General features: G+C 37.6%; 1 protein-coding gene across 9 annotated transcripts in view; it reads right to left on the reverse strand.

Moving 5' to 3' along the window:
* Positions 1 to 1,837: 1,837 nt before the first annotated feature.
* OXR1 (oxidation resistance 1) overlaps positions 1,838 to 22,629 on the reverse strand; it is a 257,957-nt gene continuing 237,165 nt past the window's right edge. For 7 of the 9 annotated variants that reach the window (XM_014255452.2, XM_088067288.1, XM_088067294.1 and 4 more), the window contains 6 exons: positions 14,537 to 14,617; positions 11,078 to 11,203; positions 8,831 to 8,983; positions 5,278 to 5,373; positions 4,633 to 4,706; positions 1,838 to 3,867 (listed from right to left, as the gene is read on the reverse strand). In XM_014255452.2, the coding sequence (XP_014110927.2) occupies positions 3,732 to 3,867; positions 4,633 to 4,706; positions 5,278 to 5,373; positions 8,831 to 8,983; positions 11,078 to 11,203; positions 14,537 to 14,617 (666 nt within the window). In that variant the 3' untranslated portion in view covers positions 1,838 to 3,731. The remainder of the gene's footprint in view (positions 3,868 to 4,632; positions 4,707 to 5,277; positions 5,374 to 8,830; positions 8,984 to 11,077; positions 11,204 to 14,536; positions 14,618 to 22,629) is intronic. The other 2 variants (XM_088067292.1, XM_014255476.2) reach the window with 1 other exon arrangement.

Below are 22,629 nucleotides of genomic sequence, written 5' to 3' on the forward strand. Positions count from 1 at the left end.
ACATCCTTGGTAGTAAAAAAAAAATTCTAACTTCTTCTGTAGGAACTTAAATACATTTTTCATGTTCTAATACAGCTATCATGCTTAAGGGACAGCACGGAACTTGTATCAGGAGAAATAAATTTGACTTTTACACCTTTGTATTTTTCCAAGTCTTACCACAGTTGCTGCAGTGATTTGGAGTGAGTGGAAGGTTCACTGGACATGTATCCCACACAGTAGAAATCAGCTCCCTCCTCCACAGTAATTCCTTCTTTACAAGTGTTTCTGTTCAGCCAAGGTTCAGTAATACAGCTCATTTTTAAAACAGGGGAAAGCTACTGAAATAAAATTAGCTGTAGTGAAGAGTATACTATTCATGGTGTATGTTCAATCACTCATCACAGAACAGACACTGGCAGGCCCTCCTCTCACAGCATTTCAGCTGCTATGTACACATTGCACTGCCCCAACATCTCAACTAAAGCCACTGCTGACACCTCAGGGCACAAAGCAGTTTAGCATTCAACAGCATGTGTACTATTAGCAGTGCAATTATCACAAGAAAAAACAAACTAGGATTACAAAGCTTGTAAGGTAAGCAGGACAGCAGAAAGAGCTGGCACTGGCATGGCTGCAGTGAGACAGTGTGCAGGACTGGCTTGCACATACCACACCATCATTCTCTCAGCTGGACAATCCCTCTCTCTGCTCCAGCACAGTGTAGCTCTCTGTAATTGCAGAGGTTTATTCCCTTAATTGAGCTCCAAACTGCAGTGACAACAGTAAAATATCCTGATGACATCTGCTCTTTAATGAAGGGAGAACTTAAAGTGAGATTTAAGATTCAAATATTGAATGAAGAACACAAGATTATTATTTTTTATTTGAAGCTGAAGGAATAGTCAGTGTTCTTACTCATCTTCTAAGAGCAAATTTTATGCAGACATTCTAATGCCTGTACAAAAAAATAACTCCAATAATGCACTATAAACAGGTGAGCAGGAAGATGCAAGCACAAGCCATATGTTATAAATTATGACCTTTTTGCAGATTATACAAAAGCAGTAACTAACACAGATAGGATTTAGAGCCAAAAGATGATACTTGAAGAATCCCATGTTTGGATGGATGGAAAGGAATTCTACTGCAGAAAAAGGATAATTGAATTGAAGGCAGAAGGGACATGAAGACAGTGCTTTTTATGTATGTCATAAAGAAATTGTCTACGCCTCTGGTAATAAAATTCAGTGTGATGCCTAAATAAACATGCACTACTTTCTATAGCTCCCTTATGCAGCCAGTTGCTTCATCAAGTGCTGCCACAGTCACTTATGTTTTAAATCAAATGTCCTTCTATTCATTAACTAATTTAGTATTTTACAAGTATGATTGCTACTGTACTGCTTACTAAATACTATCCTTGATTTCCACTTTTTGGCTTCCTATTTGCTTTACCTAGATAGGCCCATACTTGGAAACATTCAGCTACCAAAGATTTTTGTGCACTTTCATTTAATTCTTCAAAGTATAATTTGTTATAAAATTCACCACTCCACCCTCTAAAAAACTAAAATATGCTTTATTTGCAATATGAGTTCAGAATAGATACTGTGCAATTGAATTAATGGTTTTGTCAGCAAGAATGATCTGAGACTTTTCCCCTCTCCCTCTTCAAAATAATTGAAGACAACATATTTCATTCCCGTAGCTTCCCACTGGGCTTTAAAAAGCCCCAGAAATGCCAAAAAAAGATGAGAAAAATCCATCCTATACATTCAGTTGTTAAATGAACAGCAAAAAATGACATTTGCGCTTCTACATAAATTCCACCTTCTAAATAAACTCCAACTCAAAATTATTTTTACATATATTTAGATTTATTTGCTATACATCACTGTGAGCTTATAGTACTTGAAATCCATTACAGGATTTATTTTTTTTTTTTGTTGAAATAATCAGTTGTAACTCCACAAAGACAATAATACTGCTGTGGAAGACCAAAGGGGAGAAAAGCCATTTCAATTTATTTACAGTTTCTTATTTTGTAAACACTTACTCTACACATTGTACTAAGTTCTAATAAGGATAAAGAGATATACATAGAGACAGGAAACAAAGCCCTGTTTTTCTATTCATATTGAGCATTAGCATATTATAGATGAAACATCTGCCCTTTCTCATTACCATAGCAGTAAGCTGTCTTCAATAAGTTTTTTTTTTTTACTTTCCAGAAAAGTAAATATTTTGAAATATACAACTACGTCTACATAAGCCAACCCATTTGGCTTTTATTCCATTTCTAGAATAATTTAAAGTGCTATAAGCAACCCGTCAATCAACACTTTTCTATAATAACAAAACTACTTTAAACATTAATTTACAAGATAATATACAATGTTTGTCTGAAATAGCTGAAATTTCAGCACAAAGTCAGTCACTGTCACACTTAACAGCAATTTTTTTGTTCTTTTTTGTTTTGTTTTTTTTTGCAGAACATAGAATAAAAGCTTTGAAACAAACAGTTTTGTTGAGCTGTTATTGCCACAATGGCTTATCAAGTTTTCTACAAAAGTGGACAAGAGCTACTGGAACTGTATTCTAGCCTGTCATTTATCTTTTGAGGTCACATGACAGTAAGTTTGCATATTCCACAAGTCTACTGAATTACAATATTGTCTACCTATGATACATGATGTCATTTTAATCAGAGCTGGTGCTAATTGTAAATTTACAACATAGACCCCCACTCAAAAACATCACAAATATTTTTTTTTTCTTTGGACAGGAATAAGCTATATTCTTGGAGCTGATGTGCTACACGGCTACAACAGTATAACAGTATATATCTGACACTTTATGTTGAAGAAAGATGCATCTGTTTCTGTACTTTTAATGCCCTACTATAGCTACAAATTGTTCACTGAGTTTTGCTTGCTTTAGCCTTTTAATTTTTTGGAACTATTAGATTCTTACATTCTCTTGCTATTTTGTAAGTCTTTGCCACTTAGCTCAATACTGTCAGTATTTGTCCCAAACCTGCAGATCATTAACAGCATGTGCAAAACACTCTTTAAATACAATCAGCATGCAGCTACAACACATATTAACTGACTTTTTTCTACACATGAACGAGAAACAAGACAAGTGGCACTGTTGACTTTGGATATCTTCTAACTTCACCATGTCTGTACTGGGATGTGTTCAGAAGGAATGCTCAGCTTCTCATCCATTTGTGGCACCACTTGAATAACCCATCATTGGTCTGGACTAATCTCTGCAGTGCTGCTGCCAAATACCCACACGCAGCTTTCTTAGAGGTTCACAGAGGGCAACTTCATTCACAGACATAATTTGAATACAAAAATAATAAGCTATATTCAATGAAGCAGCCCCCTAGCAGGATTGCAGGAAAGGTGTGTGTGGGAAACCTGGGAGGCAACTGTAACATGGATAAGAAAATTCTGCAGGCCACAAGGCTCAAAGAAACTAATGTTAATTTTTAGTCCATAAGATCAATATTTTGTAAAAGAGTCTACATCTTAGAAAAAGTATGACAATATATTACAGATGCAAGAGCATGAAAAAACATCAGGTATTTAAAAATAAAAACACTAATGGCCACACTGAAAAATTAGAAAAAAAACCCCAAAAACAGATAAGTAAAATACATTATATTGCTCCTAGGGATTTTTAAGCTGCACTGATTCATGTCAGGTTTGGGACAAAAACCTGTAGAAATAGTCAAATACTTATTCAAAAGCCCATATTTCTATGTCTTGAATAGTGAAGTCTTCTCGCTTAGAAAGTGTGTGATTCCCAAATGTTTTACATGAATGACTTCTTCCATGGTAGAGATCACCATCAAGCCAAAGAGCAAACTCTCCTCTGCAAGACAGACAATGTATTAAAGCAAAAGACTGAGGGAGTAAACACTGAATCTATCAAACATACTTTTCATTCAAAATTTAAAAATGAGAAGGAATGAAAGAATTAGTTTTTAACACAAGTACCTTTGATGTTAATTGATGTTAATTGATGTTAATTGATGTTAATAAATTTATACCACAAGGATTTTTTTTTTTTTTTACAATTTATTAACAATTTGGGAATATCCCTTTTGCAGATATTCTGAAACAAGCTATTAGAATTCCTTGGTTTTCAGCCTCTTCCATTTTCATTAAACAGATAACATAATTGCACTTTTATAGCTAAAGAGAATGCTGATAGCGAATAAGGAAAACATTCCAGAAGCATATACACCTGAACAGTGGAAAAAAACCAGGACAAGACAATGTATGATTTCTGGAGACCTTGGCATGCTTTGGGATGGCTCAGTTTCAATTCAGGCCTTTTCTAGTTACACATAATTTTCACATTTATGTCCTTCCCCAATCATATCTCGTGTCCATTCTGAATACAGGAAGACACATATGCAAGTCAAGCATGGAAGGCATCATAAACTTGCAGGGCTGAAACTTTATGCCACACTATGGGGAAGACAAACATCCTGTTTAAATTTTGTCAGCATCACAGGTTAAATATACCTGGCATGCTAAAGTTTCTTGGCTGGTTAACTGTTGAGTCCATTCCAATTTTTTTTTTCAAAGGTGTCTAGACAAATATTTTTAACAGATTCTAATTGTAACTTACCCTCCTCCACCAAAAGCAAGAGAGTCCATGTCCCCTTTAATGAAGAACATATTGTCTCCCGTCCATTTAAAAACCTACAAAAGAAAAACCAAAACAACAAAACAGACTAGCAAGTAAAAAGATCTGAACTTTTCCTTTATGCAGAAGGGAAACCAACCATCAGTAAAGACAGACTATGGGTGGCTAGAGGCCAGTTTAATGAAGTTGACACAGAAAATTCAGGAAACATCTGCAGACAAAAATTCTCTGAGGTTTTACACTAATTAAAATAAGACCATTCCAAATCACGTTGTCCTTGAGCACCAGAACTCTTACACAATGAAAAATACCAAGAAAACGTGCTTAGATTAGATGATATGCCCCTAAAAAGGATGTAGTTTGTGAATTTTCAGACAGACACCTGGCAGAATTTAAACAGTAGAAAAACCTTAGTACAATTACAGTTAGGTTGAATATGTTCTTCAGCATGCAAACACTACCAATTCACTGTACTCTTAAAGATTTCACAAAAAAACATAGTGTGATGACTTATTTTTGGGCCAACTTGTAATATTTTTCAGATTTACAGTTAGATTTATTCCTTAAGTATTTTAAGATCATATACTTGGGGAGGGAGCAAAAGCATACAAAGTCATTACTACTTACCTCAAAATCTGGAGAAAAGGTGAACATAAAGGTCTCCCCAGTGCCATAAAAGCCATCGCTCACTTTAAATGGTTCAGATGCTAGTGCACCAAAAACCTGTAGCAAAAATACATCAGAGCAAGAAAAACTTCAGAGAAACTACACAGAATCCAAGAATTTCTAATAGTAGTAACTGATAAATCACATTGTTAATACTGGCAATTTAAAATTCACTCTGTGAATTTCACTGTACTACCATGGTTCTGAGGGCACCAAGATGTGCTCTGTGGTACAATAGAAAGTAAGAGCACTCTTCCTCGATAACAAGTGAGCACAGTAAGAAAAAAAGAAAATCTAATGGATAAAAACTGAACTCAAGAGTCTCAAAAACAATGTGTACATATTTAAAATTTCAGATCAAAAGGTTCTTCTTACCTAGCTGCTATTTCACTTCACTACGCTATTTTCAGCAAGTTCCTAGCTTTAGCTAGTTATCTTCCATGTGATTTATTAATTCCAGTCCAAATACCAGGTAAGCACTGGTTACCCTGACTTACAACAGAAACAGATTTTAACAGAAGGACAGGATGCCATCCAGAGGGACCTGGACAAACTTGAGAACTTGGTCTATGTAAACCTCATGAAGTTCAGCAAATCCAAGTGCAAGGTTCTGTAGCTAGAGATCTGATTTTTGTGGCTAATTGTTAGGGTGGATAACCAAAATTCCCATGTCCTAGGTTCCATGTCTCACACTTCTGTAGCGCATACAATCTGAAGAATGACTTTTTATAAAACTAGACAGAATCCTTGAGGTGGTTAACTGCATTAATTCCATTTCTAGACCACCACTTATTTAGGGACTCATGTTCAGGAATCAGGTACCAATTTCTTTTTAAATGGCTGTCAGGGCTCACTAACAGAAACACAAACCAGTAGATAAACAATCCATAACAACTGTAATGATGCAACTATGGATTTCATGGACACCTGTATTAAAGAATCACCTAGAATTGACTGGAGCAGGCAATTTAGGTGGCTTTAGATTCCAAATTCCAGCTAGGCATTGCTCAGCTTTTACACAATTAAAGTTTGTAAAAGTTCAGCGGTTTTGCTTGTTGGTTATTTTTTTTCTTTTATTTGTTAGGGTTTTTTTTAACATACATTTAAATAAAATTATTAAATTATATGAAAAAAAAGCAAAATTGGAAAAGGTTTTTGAATAAAAATTCAGTAGGGTGAGGCTTATCAGCCTGTAATGGAACATTATGAAAAGTTACAAAGTACACTTACTCCTTTCTCAACCTATTATCAACATAAAAAAAAAAGCAGTCTTCATAAACATGGACAACAAAGAAACAAATCTCAGGCAAAGCAGCCCAGGAAAGAAATTCATTCCAGTTTAAAAGAAAAATGCCTCAACCATGGATATGACAATTCCAGTATCCTTCATAAACTTTGAAGTGACAAAGTGAGCAGAACAACAAATAGGAAGAGGACTGAGCAGGTATGCTCAGCAAAACTCAAGAAACTACCTGGTCATAATTCTGTCATTTCTCAAAATGGCTGAATCTCATTTAGCATCTTCTCTGAACTAGAATCTTGGAAAACAGGCAGTGATCTTGAAGCGTAAGGTATGAATAACCACCTGGTCTCTTAAAACACATTTTTGGAGGGCATATACAGCATTTATCTTAGCATGCTGATAGTGAGCTATTCCTAGACACATTCTCCTATAAAGTACTTAGTCCTTTAAAACTGCTTTCCATGACTGAAAAAGACTATCTGCCAGAAAGATACAAGACATTAAAAATAAATTAACCTCTTTCAAAAAAATCAATAGCTTCACAAATAAAATTAATTACCCTGACTAATTATTAAAGAGTATAGTTGGTTACCATTGTCTTTACTTTTCATGATTGTAGATCCTTGCATGAAGAGGAGAAAGACTCTGTGCTAAATTTCCATATGTTTTGAACAGAAAAATAGTGCAAATTAATTTTTTGCTGTCAAATGCAGACATTTTTCATTAATAACATGAGACAGAGCTACTGAAAACACTACTCCCACTACACTGGTGAAGGACTGAGCATGTAAAATTCATCTGAACCACTCCTTCTGCATATGCTGCTCACTGAATAGACATGTCTATTCACTCTTGTGTGGAACCTAGGCAAGATTTGGCATATGCTTGAAATCTCAGTTCAGTGACTGCTTAACCCAGAATTCCAAGGCATGCTTTCATACATATTCCTAGGTATAAGGCTGTAAGCTGAGATTCACTAAGGTCTGTTTCACAAAAAAAATAAATAAAATATGACATTTCTGTGAACTCCATGTTTTGACAGGGAAACCGTGACACTTTTTGAACATTCCAGTCAAGATGCTCATACACAGAAAGTAACATGAATTCCTTCAGCAAAAGACAATACATAGTGGTAGCAAGACAGGCCTATCAGAAGAAGGATATATTTTTTCTGGGACAGATAATCAGGTACTAGGAAGTAGGTATATCTTACTAATTTATCTTGAGAAGGTAATAAGTGAATTAGAGAAGTCACCAAAGTATATTTATGAGATTGATGAGTCTGCTGAGACATCTATTAAATAGTTTTTGTCCGCAAAATTAAAAAGCAAATGAAGAAATATTTTTAAAGAACTTCTGGGAAAGATTGCTCTACTAGCAGAGAGTTAGAAGGCATTTTTCTTTTTAAGGGACTCCTGAGGTAGGAAACAATGAAAAAAATCAAGTTGCAACTTGAACAAGAAAAAATACTCTTCATTTACTATTTTCAGACCTCCTGAATGAGACCATGCTTCCTGAAAATAAAAACTGTGGTTACCAAACTGGGAGAGATAAGTGAACTGAATGGTGGAGATTTTACAGTGATTCTGTCAATTTTTCATGACAGCAGTAACATGCTTCCATGAACAAACATAGAAGTTGCAATAAAAGAATCAAGAGGTTACAAACTGCCTGTACTGTTCACCTGTTACTCGATTATTCAAGAGAGGATGTTTGCTATTCAACTAGTGAGATGTGAGCCACTTCCTGAAATTCATAATCCAGTCAAAGAAAAACAGAGCACAACTAGAGAGACTCAAAGAATAATAATGTAACAAAGGTAGTACAGCTCTTGAAAGATGTTGGCTGCAGCCAGAGAATATACCAAAAAGCACTAGCCACATTGTGTGGCTAGTGTGTGTCATTAGCCATAATGACATTCCAACTCAGCAAGGCCTTCCAGCATTGGAAAGTTTTAGAGACTGTATTTCTTGTGCCTTAAGAGAATAAAATATTAAAATTAAACTGATTAATTGGATACTACCAGATTCTTGCATCACAACAGCTAACTTGTATCATTAAAGTAGGTAATTTCCTAGACATGTATTATGTTGGAAGACTGCTCAAGAGTGAAACACACATTTCTAAGGAGAAAATTTGCTTGATACACAAAATTTTAACTTGCTTAGTACACGATTTTATCTGCCATGATGGCTTGAAGCATCAGTTATTCCTCTATACTCAAACATTTTTCTTGATGGGTCCCCTACTGCCACACAAATATTTTCCTACCTGTCCATCACTGTCTTTAATAACCAACAGCACAGGTGTGTCTAATCCCATCATTGTCCGATACAAGGTCTTCAAGCTCATGCCATGCTTTGCAGTACTGTAGACAAGAGTCCATGGATAGCCAATAGTCCGTGGTGGAAGAGACTTTGTGAGCTATTAACAAGAAAATTAAAACCCTTTATTTAATATATGTTTTATATTTAACAATGTATTACACATAAATGGAAGCAGATTATGTTCCGCTCACCCATCTTTACGTGACCTTAAAACCTAAGAATTAAACCAGAAGGTTCACATGTATATTTTCTACTTTTGGTCACTCAAGCAGGTTTCTTTTCCTACCTCTACTAGTCACCTGTAGAAGAATGATTTATCAACTAAAGGACATGTGTTTGTTAAGGTCTCTAAAAGGTTTATTCATATAATTATTCTTGCATAATAATATTATATTCTCACTAATATCTTAGTATTGACTAAGTAGATCACTCAAGTCAGCAGGTAACAAGCTGAAGGGTAAATGCTGCTTGTTGCCATGTTCTTGTGCTTTTTAACCCAAACCTTCAATTAACACATTTGTAATGAAAGCACTTTGGACTGGACAGCAAGAACTGCAGTGTTTTTACTGATGTTTCCAAGAAAGTATGAAATTAGGGCAAAGGCAGACAAAGGTCTGTCTGAATACATGGTGCATTCAAAGTTGGGATTTAAAAAAGCAATATTTTACTACAAATTGTGCTCTGCTTCAACACTTGTACGTCGATGATGCCAGATGGGATCCACCCAAGGAAACAGGGAGCTGGCAGATATGCCCACTGAGCCACTTCCCACTGTTTACCACTATTCCAGGATAATTTGGGATGTCCTGGTTAGCCAATGTGGTGTCCATTTACAAGATGGCCTGTTGGTCTGCCAGTGCCTGGGAAGGTCATGAAACAGGTCACCTTGAGTGCCATCACACAGCATATGCAGGAAAACCAGGGGTTCAGGCTCAGCCAGGGCAGGTTTGTGAGAGGCAGGTCCTGCTTGGCAAACCTGATTTTCCTCTGTGACAAGGTAAACTGCTTGGTGGATGAAAGGCTGTGAATATTGTCCACCTGGACTTCAGTAAAGCCTTTGACACCACTTCCCATAGCACTCTTCTGGAGAAACTGGCTGCTCATGGCTTGAAGAGGTGCATTGATGGATAAAAATCTGGCTGGATGATCAGGCTCAGAGAGTGGTGGTGAATGGAGTTAAATCCACTTTGTGGCCAGTCACTTGTGCTGTTCCCCAAGGCTCAGTACTGGGGCCAGTCCTGTTTAATGTCTTTATTAACACACTGGATGAGGGGATGAAGTGCATCCTCAGTCTGTTTGCAGATTACAACAAGCTGGGGAAAAGTGTCCATCTGCTGGAGGATATGTAGGCTCTGCAGAGAGATCTGGACAGGTGGGACTGAAGGGCCACAGCTAACAGTACAAGGTTCAATATGGCTAAGTGCCAGGCTCTGCACTTGTGTCACAAAAAGTCCCCACAGCACTACAAGCTGGGAGAAGAACAGCTGGAAAAAGGAAAAGGACCTAAGGGTGCTGCTTGACAGACAGCAGCACACAGGCAGCACAGGTGGCCAAGAACAGAGTTATGATTTGTCCCCCTGTACTGAGCACTGGTGAGGCCACACTTTGAGTGGTCACAGAATTGTGTGCTGTTCTGGGCCCCTCACTAAAAGAAAAACATTGAGATGCTGGTGTGTGCCCAAAGAAGGGCAGTGAAGGTGCTGAAGGGTCTGGAGAGGACTGAGGGAGCTGGGGTTGTTAAGCCTGGGGTCAGAGGGACCTCATCACTCTCTACAACCACCCGAAAGTAGGTTGTAACAGTCAGTCTTTTCTCCCAAAACAGGACAAGAGAAAATGTCCTCAAGTTAAGCCTTTGGAGGTCTGGACCGGACCTTGGGAAAAACTTGTTCAGTGTCAGAGCTGTCAAGAATTGGAACAGGGTACCCAGGGAAGTGGCTGAGCTACCATCTCTGTGGAAATACTTAATGGAGGCAAAGGACGTGGCACTTAGGGAAAGGGTTTAGTGGTGGACTTGGCAGTGCTGAGGTAACAGTTGGACTCGGTGGTCTTAGCCATCTTTTCTAATATAGAGTTTATTTTCTTCTATTTAATATCACACAAGGTCTTCTTACTGGTGTGTTTTACATTGCAGTCATAGAATTTGTGATACAATAATGTGCAGGAGTGAAAAATGATGTATCTGCATCCATACCTTTTCAATTTGTTCTGGCTGTAGTAATTCACTTGGATCACTAAGATTTGGCCGGAATGCTTCAGGCTCCAGGTCTGTTTTGATATTTGTTGCCTGTTTTGAATTGATATCTTCTCTTGTTGTTATCTACAAAAAGAATAGCAACAAAGTAAGTATATGCCATCCTATTAGCAGACAAGATAAAACTTCACAGGTTTAAAATCATGCAATTATAAATTATACAAGTCCTTCAAAAGTTTAGAAATCCAATAGATTTGATCTGACCGAGATTTCCACTGTTTCCCATAGCAAACTGGTACACAATTATATTACAATAACTTACAGACACTTACTCAGAAGAAAGCTATGGTTTTATGCTAAAACAACAGTTCTCATATAAAGCTGAAGGGCTTCAAATGCTTTTCAGAAGATACCTCAAAAAAGCTCTTCCATTTTAATATTGACGTAGCATTCTAAGTATAATTTAAAAAAATCAGAAAGGAAAGGAATTAAAACTTCAACACTGACATTTCTCAGTAGCTTCTGAATCAATATTCTTTTAGAGTACTTGAGAAACTTTTCAGATATGCAGTAGACATCTGGGAAGACTACTGCCATATATTTTGAGCAAACCATTTGAATGGTGCCTTAGGAGTAGTGCTGCTCCAGAAGCTGATCTGCTGGAGAACTTACGGGAATCAAAGAAGAAAGAATTGAGAGGGTGGGGTGGGAAAGCAGCAATAATACTTAAGTTGCATAGTGAGCACTGAGGTCTGGCTAAGATGCACTACGCAGAAGGGTCCTGCAATAATTTAAAATACCTGACCTACATATCTACCCTACTGAGTGTCTCCACTTTTGTGGCAGATGCCACAAAATTCTTCATGAGATGCAGCTCACAACAGCTTCTTACCCCAGTAAACACTCACTGGCACTTCCAAGTTAAAGTGCCATGTCTTGATAACTAGAAAAGCTGCAATCCAAACAGACCTCCTTCTACATATCCAACTGCAGGGATATTTAAAACTTGCTAGGAACAGTGAAATCTGATAGAGGAGTAGGAAAAAGTAAGGAAGTTAGAAAAGCCACTGCAGCAAGACTTACTAAAATGTTGACAGAAAAAAAGAAATCTTCACAAGATTAAGTTCATCTGAAAAATTTATCAGCCTAAACCAAGATTCACCGAAAGCCAGACTGTCCAAATTAAAACCTGAATCCTGAAAATTGCAAGAAAATACCTGCCAAATCCAGTTTGCCACATCCCTCATACTTTAAACATACAGGACACAACTGCAATATTTCACAATACCACCATGGTAAACTTTGCCAAGCTTTTGTCAACTTCCTTAGTTAATAAAAAAAAGCCAAATCAAAGAAAACTCTGAAATACAGATAGTAATATTTAAACAAATACAGCCACCTGAGCAAAAAAAAAGGACACCCCTTTCATGTCCTTCAAGAGCTACAAAAAAAATTCCTGTCACAAATTCTTGTTATTTAAAAATAGGCTTATAAAGTCAACACATCAAAGTATATTCATACAGGATCTCAATTACAGTATTAATTCTAAACCCAAGAAAGGGTGTGCTTAAAGTGAGTATCAAGCAAGAAAAAAGCTGAAGCTTTCCTTTTTTCAATGGAAAGTAACAAGAATTTCCAACATAGATTAAGCACTGATTTCCATATCACAACAAAAAAATGCAATTATCCATATAGCTTCATGTACAAAAAGATGACCTTCATGCTGCTTTATACAGTGCTATCCTTAAAATGTTATTTCATAGTGCAAGTATTTTCTACTTTAAATGCCTTTCATCCATCATATTACTACTTCAGCTCCAGAGAAGTTAAGCACTGTTCAACTGTAGTGCAGAAAGTTTTCTCCCCTTGTTATTATTGAATTCTGATTAAAGATCAGATTTAATTCTGATTAAAGATCAGATTAAAGAATTAATTTTCACTGTGGAAAACACGAATAATCTGGACTCAAGTGATGTGGGAAACTGAGTTTTTTGATTTAGAATTTTTGGGGATTGGGGTATTTTTTTGGATGGACTTTTTCCATTTATTATTATTATTATTAAAGTAAAGCAGTTTCCTTCTAGGAAGAACACTGCTTAGTCAAAGCAGTCAAAGAGTGTCTGTTCAAAATAATCTGAGAGAAAGCACTCTAGCTTCAAAATTTGCAGATTTAGTTCCCACCAAAGTTGGACAGAGCAAACTGACCTATAGTCAGATTCCAGAGGCTTCCACAATTGGTAAATGACACACAATTTACACCACATTTGAGACCACAACCTTCAAATGGCCTCAAAGCAGAGTTTATAGGCTGCAGCTCATCACATCAGAATTTTCTAGTCGGCCCAAACCCTGAGTTTGGGCATATCAGGTGAAAGGTATATGGAAAGAGCTCCTACATTTCCAGAATATTAATACAGGGATTCTCTGCCACCACTTGACAAAAACAGAATAGTTCTGTTCTCAAGTGGGAATAATTTATTTTTTTTTTGGCAAGATTTCTGACTTTCCTATAACAGTGAAGCTTTTGGGTTCAAGGTTCAAGCTCATTATTGATCTATGTAATTGTACTACTTACAAAACATGTTAAAGCGATTAATTACTGATTATTAAACAAATATTAGAGCTAAGAAAATGTCTGCTTGTGTGTAATTACATATGTAAAAAAAGACAAGATCAAAGAAATTAAAAAAAAACGGGAAAAAAATTTTACATTTTCAGCAGCCAAGTATTAGAGAAAAATAAAATACTCGATGCTTCTAAGGAAATCTAAGCTATGCTTTCCATCAATAAGGCATGTATGATATGCACAGCATCTAGCAATTTTATAATTCTCAAAAAACTATGGAACACCTAAAGAGAATGCAAATATCAGTTTCAATCCATATCCACAGACCTTCAAAAATCCAAACTGATTTCAAAGTACTGTTTTGTATGTATGTGTATGACCTTTGCCATGTTGAACTGCCTCAGTTACCTGCTTTTATAATGGGAAAAATACTTACCTATTTTACAGAAGTTGTGAAGCTTCATACTTGCCATGTACTGTGAGATTCTTGATGAAAGATTCCTATATAAAATTAAACACCCATGCAACAAGGTTTTGGATTCTTCACCTGTTTTGCATTCTTTTTAGGGAAGCTTCTAACACAACACACCAGTCTAAAGTAGAAGTTAAAACACAACACTGCAAGTCAAGCAGTACTGAGAACAAATTTTCAAATTCTAACAGAAAATTCCTGTGTGAAAAAGGTGGAAGTAGTAATTCCATCATAAAATTACTGATTCCATCACAGAATTGCACAATTAAATACATCCAAAACAAAGGAATTTTCTGCTGGATCCTTGTAGTGCTGTAGACAAGACAAACCCACTGAGTGCAGGACTTGCCCTGATCCAAGACACTACAAAGAAAGATGTTTTAGTATCTGGAGATGGGGTTTAAACTACTGAAGAGGGCACCTGGAGACGTCTGCAGAGTGTGCGCAGTTCTTCGCTATTTAGCGCATCGATCCTGCGGTGATACTCAGCCACTGACACTACCTGAATATGGAGACAGGAAGACAATAATTCCACTGACAGTTGAAGAAAAGTAAAAAGGTATGAAAGAAAAAACTGGAGGAGAATAATGAAGGGAAGATGTGCAATGACAACAAACAAACAAGAAGGGCCAAAAGATGTTTGTTTCTGCAAGGACAGTGCACATGTAGGTGACTTTAGACATATGAGTAAACACAGCAAGATTACAAATTAAACACTAAGGGCACTAGCAGTCAGGTATCTCACTGATCTAGGATGAATAAATAACTGATATAGGAGTGCATAAAGTTTCCAGTATCAGGATGCTAAATGAGAAGTCATTTAGTTACATGCCTTAACCCAAACTCTTCAGCCCAAGGTCTTCTCAACCATTCTTTACACTCAGATTAATGAATCCCGTGAACCTGGTTTGCTTTCTTAGATGAAGACTAGAAGCAAATCTCAGGCTTCTCAGTAAGATCTAACTCTTGTGTGGCAGTGAAGATAAAGACAACGTAGCAGGACTACAGTTTAATAACATCCCAATACCACCCGACAATTTCTTTATCCTGGACTTTCTATTCCCCTCCAAAGCTTCTGGAGTTGCTCATCTGTCAACACATTCACTTCAAATGGCATCTCCACTTTGGCAGGAGGTGTACAGCCAGAAAGTCTTTAGTCAGAAAGCTCTAGAACATGCTGCTCTGGTGCAACAAGCTGGCTAAAGGACTACAACAGTCATTTTGATGTAACTAGAGCAAATAATGTGATTTTGAGAACAACCCAAAATCATCATTGGTATGAAAGCATCTTAAAACAGCTGGTGGAGAGATTAAATGGATGTCCCATGTAGTAAGAGCATATTAAAAACTTCTAGAGCCTACCACAGTGCAAAGGAAGACAACCACAAGTCCAGCAGCTCCCCATCTACCTGTCCCTACTACAAGGAGTTTGGCCAGATACTCGCCACTGTCCTGAGTACAGAGCCCACAGTCATGCATGACTGGCTCTTGAGCAGCGATGGTTCACTCTACCCCATGCAACTGCAAGGCAAGGAAAAAGGAATACTTGTGACATCCAGTTTTTTTACTGAATAATCTGTAATTACTAGCACTCCATTTATTTCCATTATTTTTCTACCATTCTTTTAAAATAGATCATGAATATTGTTGTAAATTGTATTGGGCTGTGCATTCTCAAACAGCTATATGTAAAGCTTTAACAGCATTCCACTCAAACATGTAAGCAATAGTGTAGTTTTATCCTTTTATTTGCTATGACATTTAATCGCAAATTTACACTGTTCACACCAGCAACTTATGAACATAATCCTGAAAAGCAGTAATGTGAGGACCCTTTAGCCTTATTGCTTCATTAAGCTATACCCTACCACATGTGAGGCAGTAGATGTGGAGATTATAGTAGATTATAATAGGCTATAAATGTGTGGTTACTTAAGGAGATTCTTGAGAAAAAAACCTCAAAATCTGACATCATTATATAGTTGTTTCACAAAGTGGAAATGTAGACAGTTTTATGGGCACTGCCATCTTGCCTTCAACCTCTTAAATGCATACTTATCATCTTGCATCTGTGAATTGCTTATCAGCTTTTTAACTCAGAGACTGACCTTTTCATGTGCCATGGAGATGCCTTATTTTTCTTGCTTGAGAGGAACATGAATACCTATCCAAGTGTGTACAATATAATAGCTTCTTGGAATGCTGAACCTGTTGCACACTGTCACATTCCATTTCTTTTGAGAACAAAGGCCTGCACAATGGCAGACCATTGGTATGCAATGAAAAACATAAACAGCATGTCATAGAACATCAAACTACCCACAGGAAAATTAAAGTGAAAGAACCCACTGTCTCAAACCCAGAGCTTATTTTAAGTATACAGCCTGTACTAAGTATACAGTTCATACTAAATTCTGCGAGTAAACCATGAGACACTGTCTCAAGTTTATCCACTCATCACTGAACCAGGCTTCAAATGATTATATTAAGATACTTCAGCTTTTCAGATGTGGCATCAGGCCTAGATAATGCCCATGGTTTAGGCCAACATGCTTTACTCTTGCTTTGCAGTGGACAAGACTACATACTTCTTGATTAAATGAGCTACAGAATCTTAAAGTCACATGTCTAAGCTTACTAGCAGCAAATACCTTCAACTTAATTCAGGAATTGGGATATATCTTGCAAATAGCATTTTTTTGCTGCCAGGCTCAATGAGCACTGTTTTGAAATGTTAGTAGTAACATTACAAGTTTATTCTTCCTTATAACATAGTTTAATTCATAGTCTGTTTATGCTGTTTCCTCTTCCATCAAGATTTCCTCATGTTCCTTCCTTGTAGTCCTATTAATCTTCTAGTCTCCTTCACCAAGCTAAATAAACCAATGTTTTCTTCTGTGTCCTGCCCTAGTCCCTGCCCCCCATCAGCTGTCTGTTTTCCTATCATTCCAGGACCTACTTCTACCTCATTCTACTTTGAACTTTGATTCTCAAACATGGAACATAGTCTTTCATGCAATATGAGAAATACCTAGAAAGCAAGACATTTCATTAATAAAAAGTAGCTGCAGAATCATATTTACCATACTGGACTGTAGTTTCAGTACAAAATGCTTCTTTGTAATAAAATTCTTCCATTAAAGTAATTAGACTTTGCTATGTGCTTTATTTACTATGCTCTCTTTACTATACCATATCAGCATCCAGCTTCCTAGAAAACCAGAGCTAATTTTTGGGGACAAGGAAATGCTCCTGAAGGACACTCTGTTCTCCCTCTAGCTGTTTTTCTGCTTTAAAAAGAATGTGTGAGAAGAGAAAAACAGCTAAACCTCTTATGGTTAATCTGGGCGCTTGTTGGAATAGAGCAAAACAAGTAATGTGTAAAGGCTGGATTGTTAGTGTACTTCAGGGCAAAAAAAAAAAAAGGCTTAGGGACTTGAAACTGTCTCTTGCTGATGATACAGCACTGGGGGGAGCTGTTGATTCCCTTGAAGGCAGGGAGGCCCTGCAGAGACCAGAGGACTGGGCAATCACAAACCACATGCAGTTCAACAAGGGATAGTGCTGGATTCTGCAGCTGGGATGCAGCAACCCAAGATGCAGGTACAGACTGGGGAATGAGATGCTGCAAAGCAGTGCTGTGCAAAGGGACATGGGCATCCTGGTCCATGGCAAGTGCAACATGAGCCAGCAGTGCCCTGGCAGCCAGGAGGGCCAGGCGTGTCCTGGGGACATCAGGCCCAGCATGGCCAGCTGGGCAAGGGAGGGGATTGTCCTGCTCTGCTCTGGGGTGGCCTCACAGCAAGTTCTGGGGGCAGCTTTGGGTGCCACAAGAAAAGACAGAAAAGTGCTAGAGAGTGTCCAAAGGAGGGCAAGAAAGATTGTGAAGGGCCTTGAGGGGAAGCTCTGTGAGGAGAGGCTGAGGTTACTTGGTCTGCTCAGCCTGGAGGAGACTGAGAAGAGACCTCATTGCAGTTACAGCTTCTTCATGAGAGGAAGAGGAGGGGCAGGCACTGATCCCTGTTTTGTGGTGAGCAGTGACAGGACCCAAGGGAATGGCCTGAAGCTGTCAGGAGAGGTGTAGTTTGGATACTGGAAAAAGGTGGACATCAGAACTTGGTTGGGCACTGGAACAGGTTCCTCACAAAAGTGGCCACAGCACCAACGCTGACAAGAGTTCAAGCAGTGTTTGGACAATGCTCTCAGGCTCATGGTGTGACTCTTGGGGATGGCTCTGTGCAGGGCCAGGATCTGGACTGGATCCTTGTGGATCCTTTCCAACTCAGCTTATTCTGTGATGCTGCAATTCAAAGTTTGAAAAGAAATGAAATATATCCTTAGATATCTAATACTACCTCTTGTATTCATATTGGCAGCATTGGTGAAAAAACATGGGATGAATTGTATGACTTGAGGCATGACTTTCACCTTTGACTCTCCACACCATGTATGTGAGAGTTAACCATTTAGTGAAACACCCAAGAGTTTTAATATTTAATGCAGTAAGTCACCCATTTGCATAATAATTATTCAAACAACCAAGAAGCCAAGGATTGTCCTTTTGGAGAAATTATGTTTCTAAACTTTGTTTTTCTGAAAATATGTCAAAAGTACCTAACTTTTACAAGCTATGCTGCCCATTTGCAATGAATGAAACTGAAGACAAAATTCCAAATATGGAACATTTCTTGTCCTTCAACAAAACACATGAAAATGCAGTTCAGCCACTGGTCATATCATCCTGCAGATGTAAAAAACGCATTTTACACCAGTGAGGGATTCCTCAGTTTAACAAAGCCACAAGTCACCCCGCCCCCCCCATGCCTGCGTGCTAACAGGGAGGAGCTTTCATTGCAGTCCTCAAAACAAACACAGCTAAATATTCAGAGCTAACAAGCAGCTGAAACTGTCTCCATCCAGAATGGGAGGGCCTTATCAGAGCTGAACAGTGCTTCTGGAAGTTAAGAACAGATAAAGCTTAACGGCATAAATGGCTCTAACACTTATCATCTGTAGCCTTGTTACCAACTCAGACTATGAAAAAAACCAAGTACTAAGAAAGAATACAAGCTAAACAATTTTACTTTGGATCTTAATACATAAGTGTAAAATCAGGTGAACTGTAAACTCCATGAACATTAATTCTTGAGATTGAAAAATATTTCAGGATATTTAATTGAAGAAAAAAAAACAAACATGCAGTTTTATTAGGTGACTTACAAAGTTACTTCAGAATACTTTCCAATAAAAAGGTGCCTATAAGAACTGAATACTGCTATGAATATTTTAAGAGAAAACACTATTTTTCAGACAAATTTAGTTTCCTCCCAAAAATATTACACTGCTGGAGAGAAGACAAAATTGAAGAAGTACTCTGCTCCATCACATCAAATATGATTATCTGGGACATATGATTACATCACAAAAATGCATTAATTCATGGTATGTATCACACCTGATAAAGAATTGTAAGGTATCATTTAAAAAAACCCAAACCTTAAGACTCATTTAATTTGATTCATTTTAGAAGCACATGGCTGCAGAGCTATTAATTTTCTGTTTTGTGTGGTTTTCAGTCAATTCAGCTCCCTGTCACTCTACTGGTGACAAGGAAGGGATGACAGCTGGCCATTTTATGCAGAGAAGGACCATAAAGTGACAGCAGTCCTCTAGTTTCCCATGGCTGTTACTATGGTTCCTTCTCTGTGTTTTTAATGCTGTCCCTCTCCAAACTGTTATGCACACCAGGGTGTTTTCCAGAGCAGGGACAGAAATGCTGAGTAGATCACATGACAGCAGCGTTCTCCCTGTGACCAGTATTGTCCCCATAGCTTTGCAGTTGTTAAATATCTGCCTCAAAGTGCTCTAAGCCCTTAGCAACTGTACCAAGCTGTAATTAACATATACTGAAGATAAACTGAAGTATCTGCAATAACCAGAATAAATGAACTTGAAAAGAATGCAATCAAAGTCTGAAGCACACAAAGTGTTACCTCAAGTCTGTGGACCTTAATAACGAGCTGTTTTTTTTCAAGATATGAGAAAACACTCATATGAGATATATGATAATGCCAGCAAGATAACTAAATTTAACATGCAAAACATTAAACAGTTTAAGATGTTGGTGCGAAGAACTAAGAATTAGATTTAAGAAAATTACTTTCTTAAAGAAGCAGGACAAGCAACTTTACTCGTTTTGTCTAAATAAAAAAAGATCTGTAGCAACATGACCAATAAAACCCAGCTCCCCTACGAAACTATTTAAGGAAGTTTCAGCCCTTGCAAGCAGATAAACCAGTGGTTCAGCTGCTGAAACCACGGCAACTAGTGCTTGAGCTCAAGCTGCCATTACAAGAGAAGGTAGGCTGAACAAGGTGACATCTGAGCTGTGATACTGCCCTGCAGAGATCCTCTCAGGTATGACAAGAAAGCATTACACAGGCTTTCTTGTAAGTAACAATCAGAGCCCAGTATGAAAATGTTTGTCTCTTGCTTTAAGCAGAAAAAATGTCAATTAAGGATAAACTTCAGATTCCACAGATCATTAAAAACATACAGGAGAAATGTAAGCCTTTACTACTCATTTGCTTTCTTATAACTTATAATCAACCTTTTCAAAAACTCCTCTGCTACTCCACTTCAACTTTGTCGAAGCAGACTAGTATTCAATAATTATTAAAAATGCAAACAATATAACACCCAAAAATTGAAGAACTATAATCATTGAATAGTTCTGGCTGGAACAGACCTTACAGATGATACAGCTCCAAACACCAAACCCCCCCCCCCCCCACCATGGGCAGGGAACCTTCCACTATACCAGGTTATTCAAAGCCTCATCCAGCCTGGCCTTGAACACTTCCAGGGATGGGAATTCCACAAATTCTCTGAGAAATCTATTCCAGTGCCTCACCACCCTCCTAGAAAATAATTTCTTCATTGTATCTAATCAAGACCTTTCCTCCTTCAGATTAAGGCCGTTCCCCTTTGTCCTATCACAACATGCCCTTGTGAAAAGTCCCTCTCCAGGTCTCTTACAAGAGAACCCCAGTACGCTCTGCAAGGTGCCATAATAAGGTCTCTTCAGAGCTTTCTACCCTCCAGGTTGAACAGTCCCAACTCTCTCAGCCTGTCCTTATATCAGAGGTGTCCAGCTGATACCAAAACACAGCCCTTGGATCAACTTAGTGGCCCTCCTCTGGACTTGTTCCAAGAGGCTCGCATGGGGTGATTCATGTAAAAGCACAAACACGATGCATAAATCCCCAAAATTACCTAGGACAACAGGTATGGCAAATATCTGTCATCAAGGAAAGGTTCCAGGCTAAATGATCTGAGCGTAAGAAAGTACTGGATTTCATTCTGCTTTTTTTATTACTGAAAATATATAATTAGTTCACTCTATTGCTCTAAAAACTTAATATGGAAAATTGATACAAAAATATTTCAGTAGCATTACTGTATTGATGCAACCTTGCAATTCTGACATCCACAGAGAAGTACTAAATTTTTATCTTTCATGGAAGCCCCTATTATTATACCTTGATAACTGCCACAGAAATACAGGCATTAGCTTACCAAATAAAGTTAACCAATAACTCAAAATATAAATAGTTGTACAGGTCTCAAACAATTCAAGCTATTAAAACCAACATTTTAATTCTCTTTGCATGTAAATAATTTGAGAATATAAAAGCCAAGATCAGTTTTCATTGGTTTTGTCCCCTTTGGCTATGCTGCCTATCCAAGCTGTACAAAGCACAGACAAGCATTCCCAAAGATGGCAATCCACCTTTTGTTCCCTTGCATTGTCTGATGTCTTTTGTCTGAAATGATTTAATAGTAAGAACCATTGCCTGCATTTTTGACATTCTAGAAACTTACTGGCATCTCTTGTATTGCCATAAACTAGAGAGACACAGTAAATATCAAACATTTACAAAAATGTGGGAGGCTGACATTACTGGCTTTTTAAAGGGGGAGCATAGTACACCAATTAGTCACCAAAATTTTGACTTCTCACCCTGGGAAAGTACCAAACCCTTTCAACATTCAGCTCAAATTAACAGTATCACCAGGAAAGTAACAAAGGCCTTCACGGTAAATAATCTAGGGCAACTTAGTTGCTTCAAACTAGCATTTTTGTTTTATTGTATCACTTAATTTAGCCCAGCAACAGTTATTTCATGTCAGATAAGCCTTCATCCAAATCCAGAACAACCACTAATGAGACATTCAGTCAGAAACCTGTACACTTTACATGCTGCCAGTCTGCTTAATATTCTTTCCACTGGTCTTGCATAACAGAAATAATTATACCAATATTCCTTCCTTTCTGTAAAACCTGCACATTAGTTTTATAAACATTCATTGAAGAAAAAACCCAATTTCAAGAATAGAGCTTGTCTTATCAACATACCAACATTTAAAAAAATATCCTCATCTGTAGATACTTCTGTACCATCTTTTTATTTTTACATGTTAAATCTGTTCTCTCTACCTTTTTCACAGCAG

The sequence above is a fragment of the Pseudopodoces humilis genome, chromosome 1 (genome assembly GCF_049639895.1).
Source record: "Pseudopodoces humilis isolate 2021_Gansu_Grassland_sample_001 chromosome 1, ASM4963989v1, whole genome shotgun sequence".
Taxonomy (NCBI): Eukaryota; Metazoa; Chordata; class Aves; order Passeriformes; family Paridae; genus Pseudopodoces; species Pseudopodoces humilis.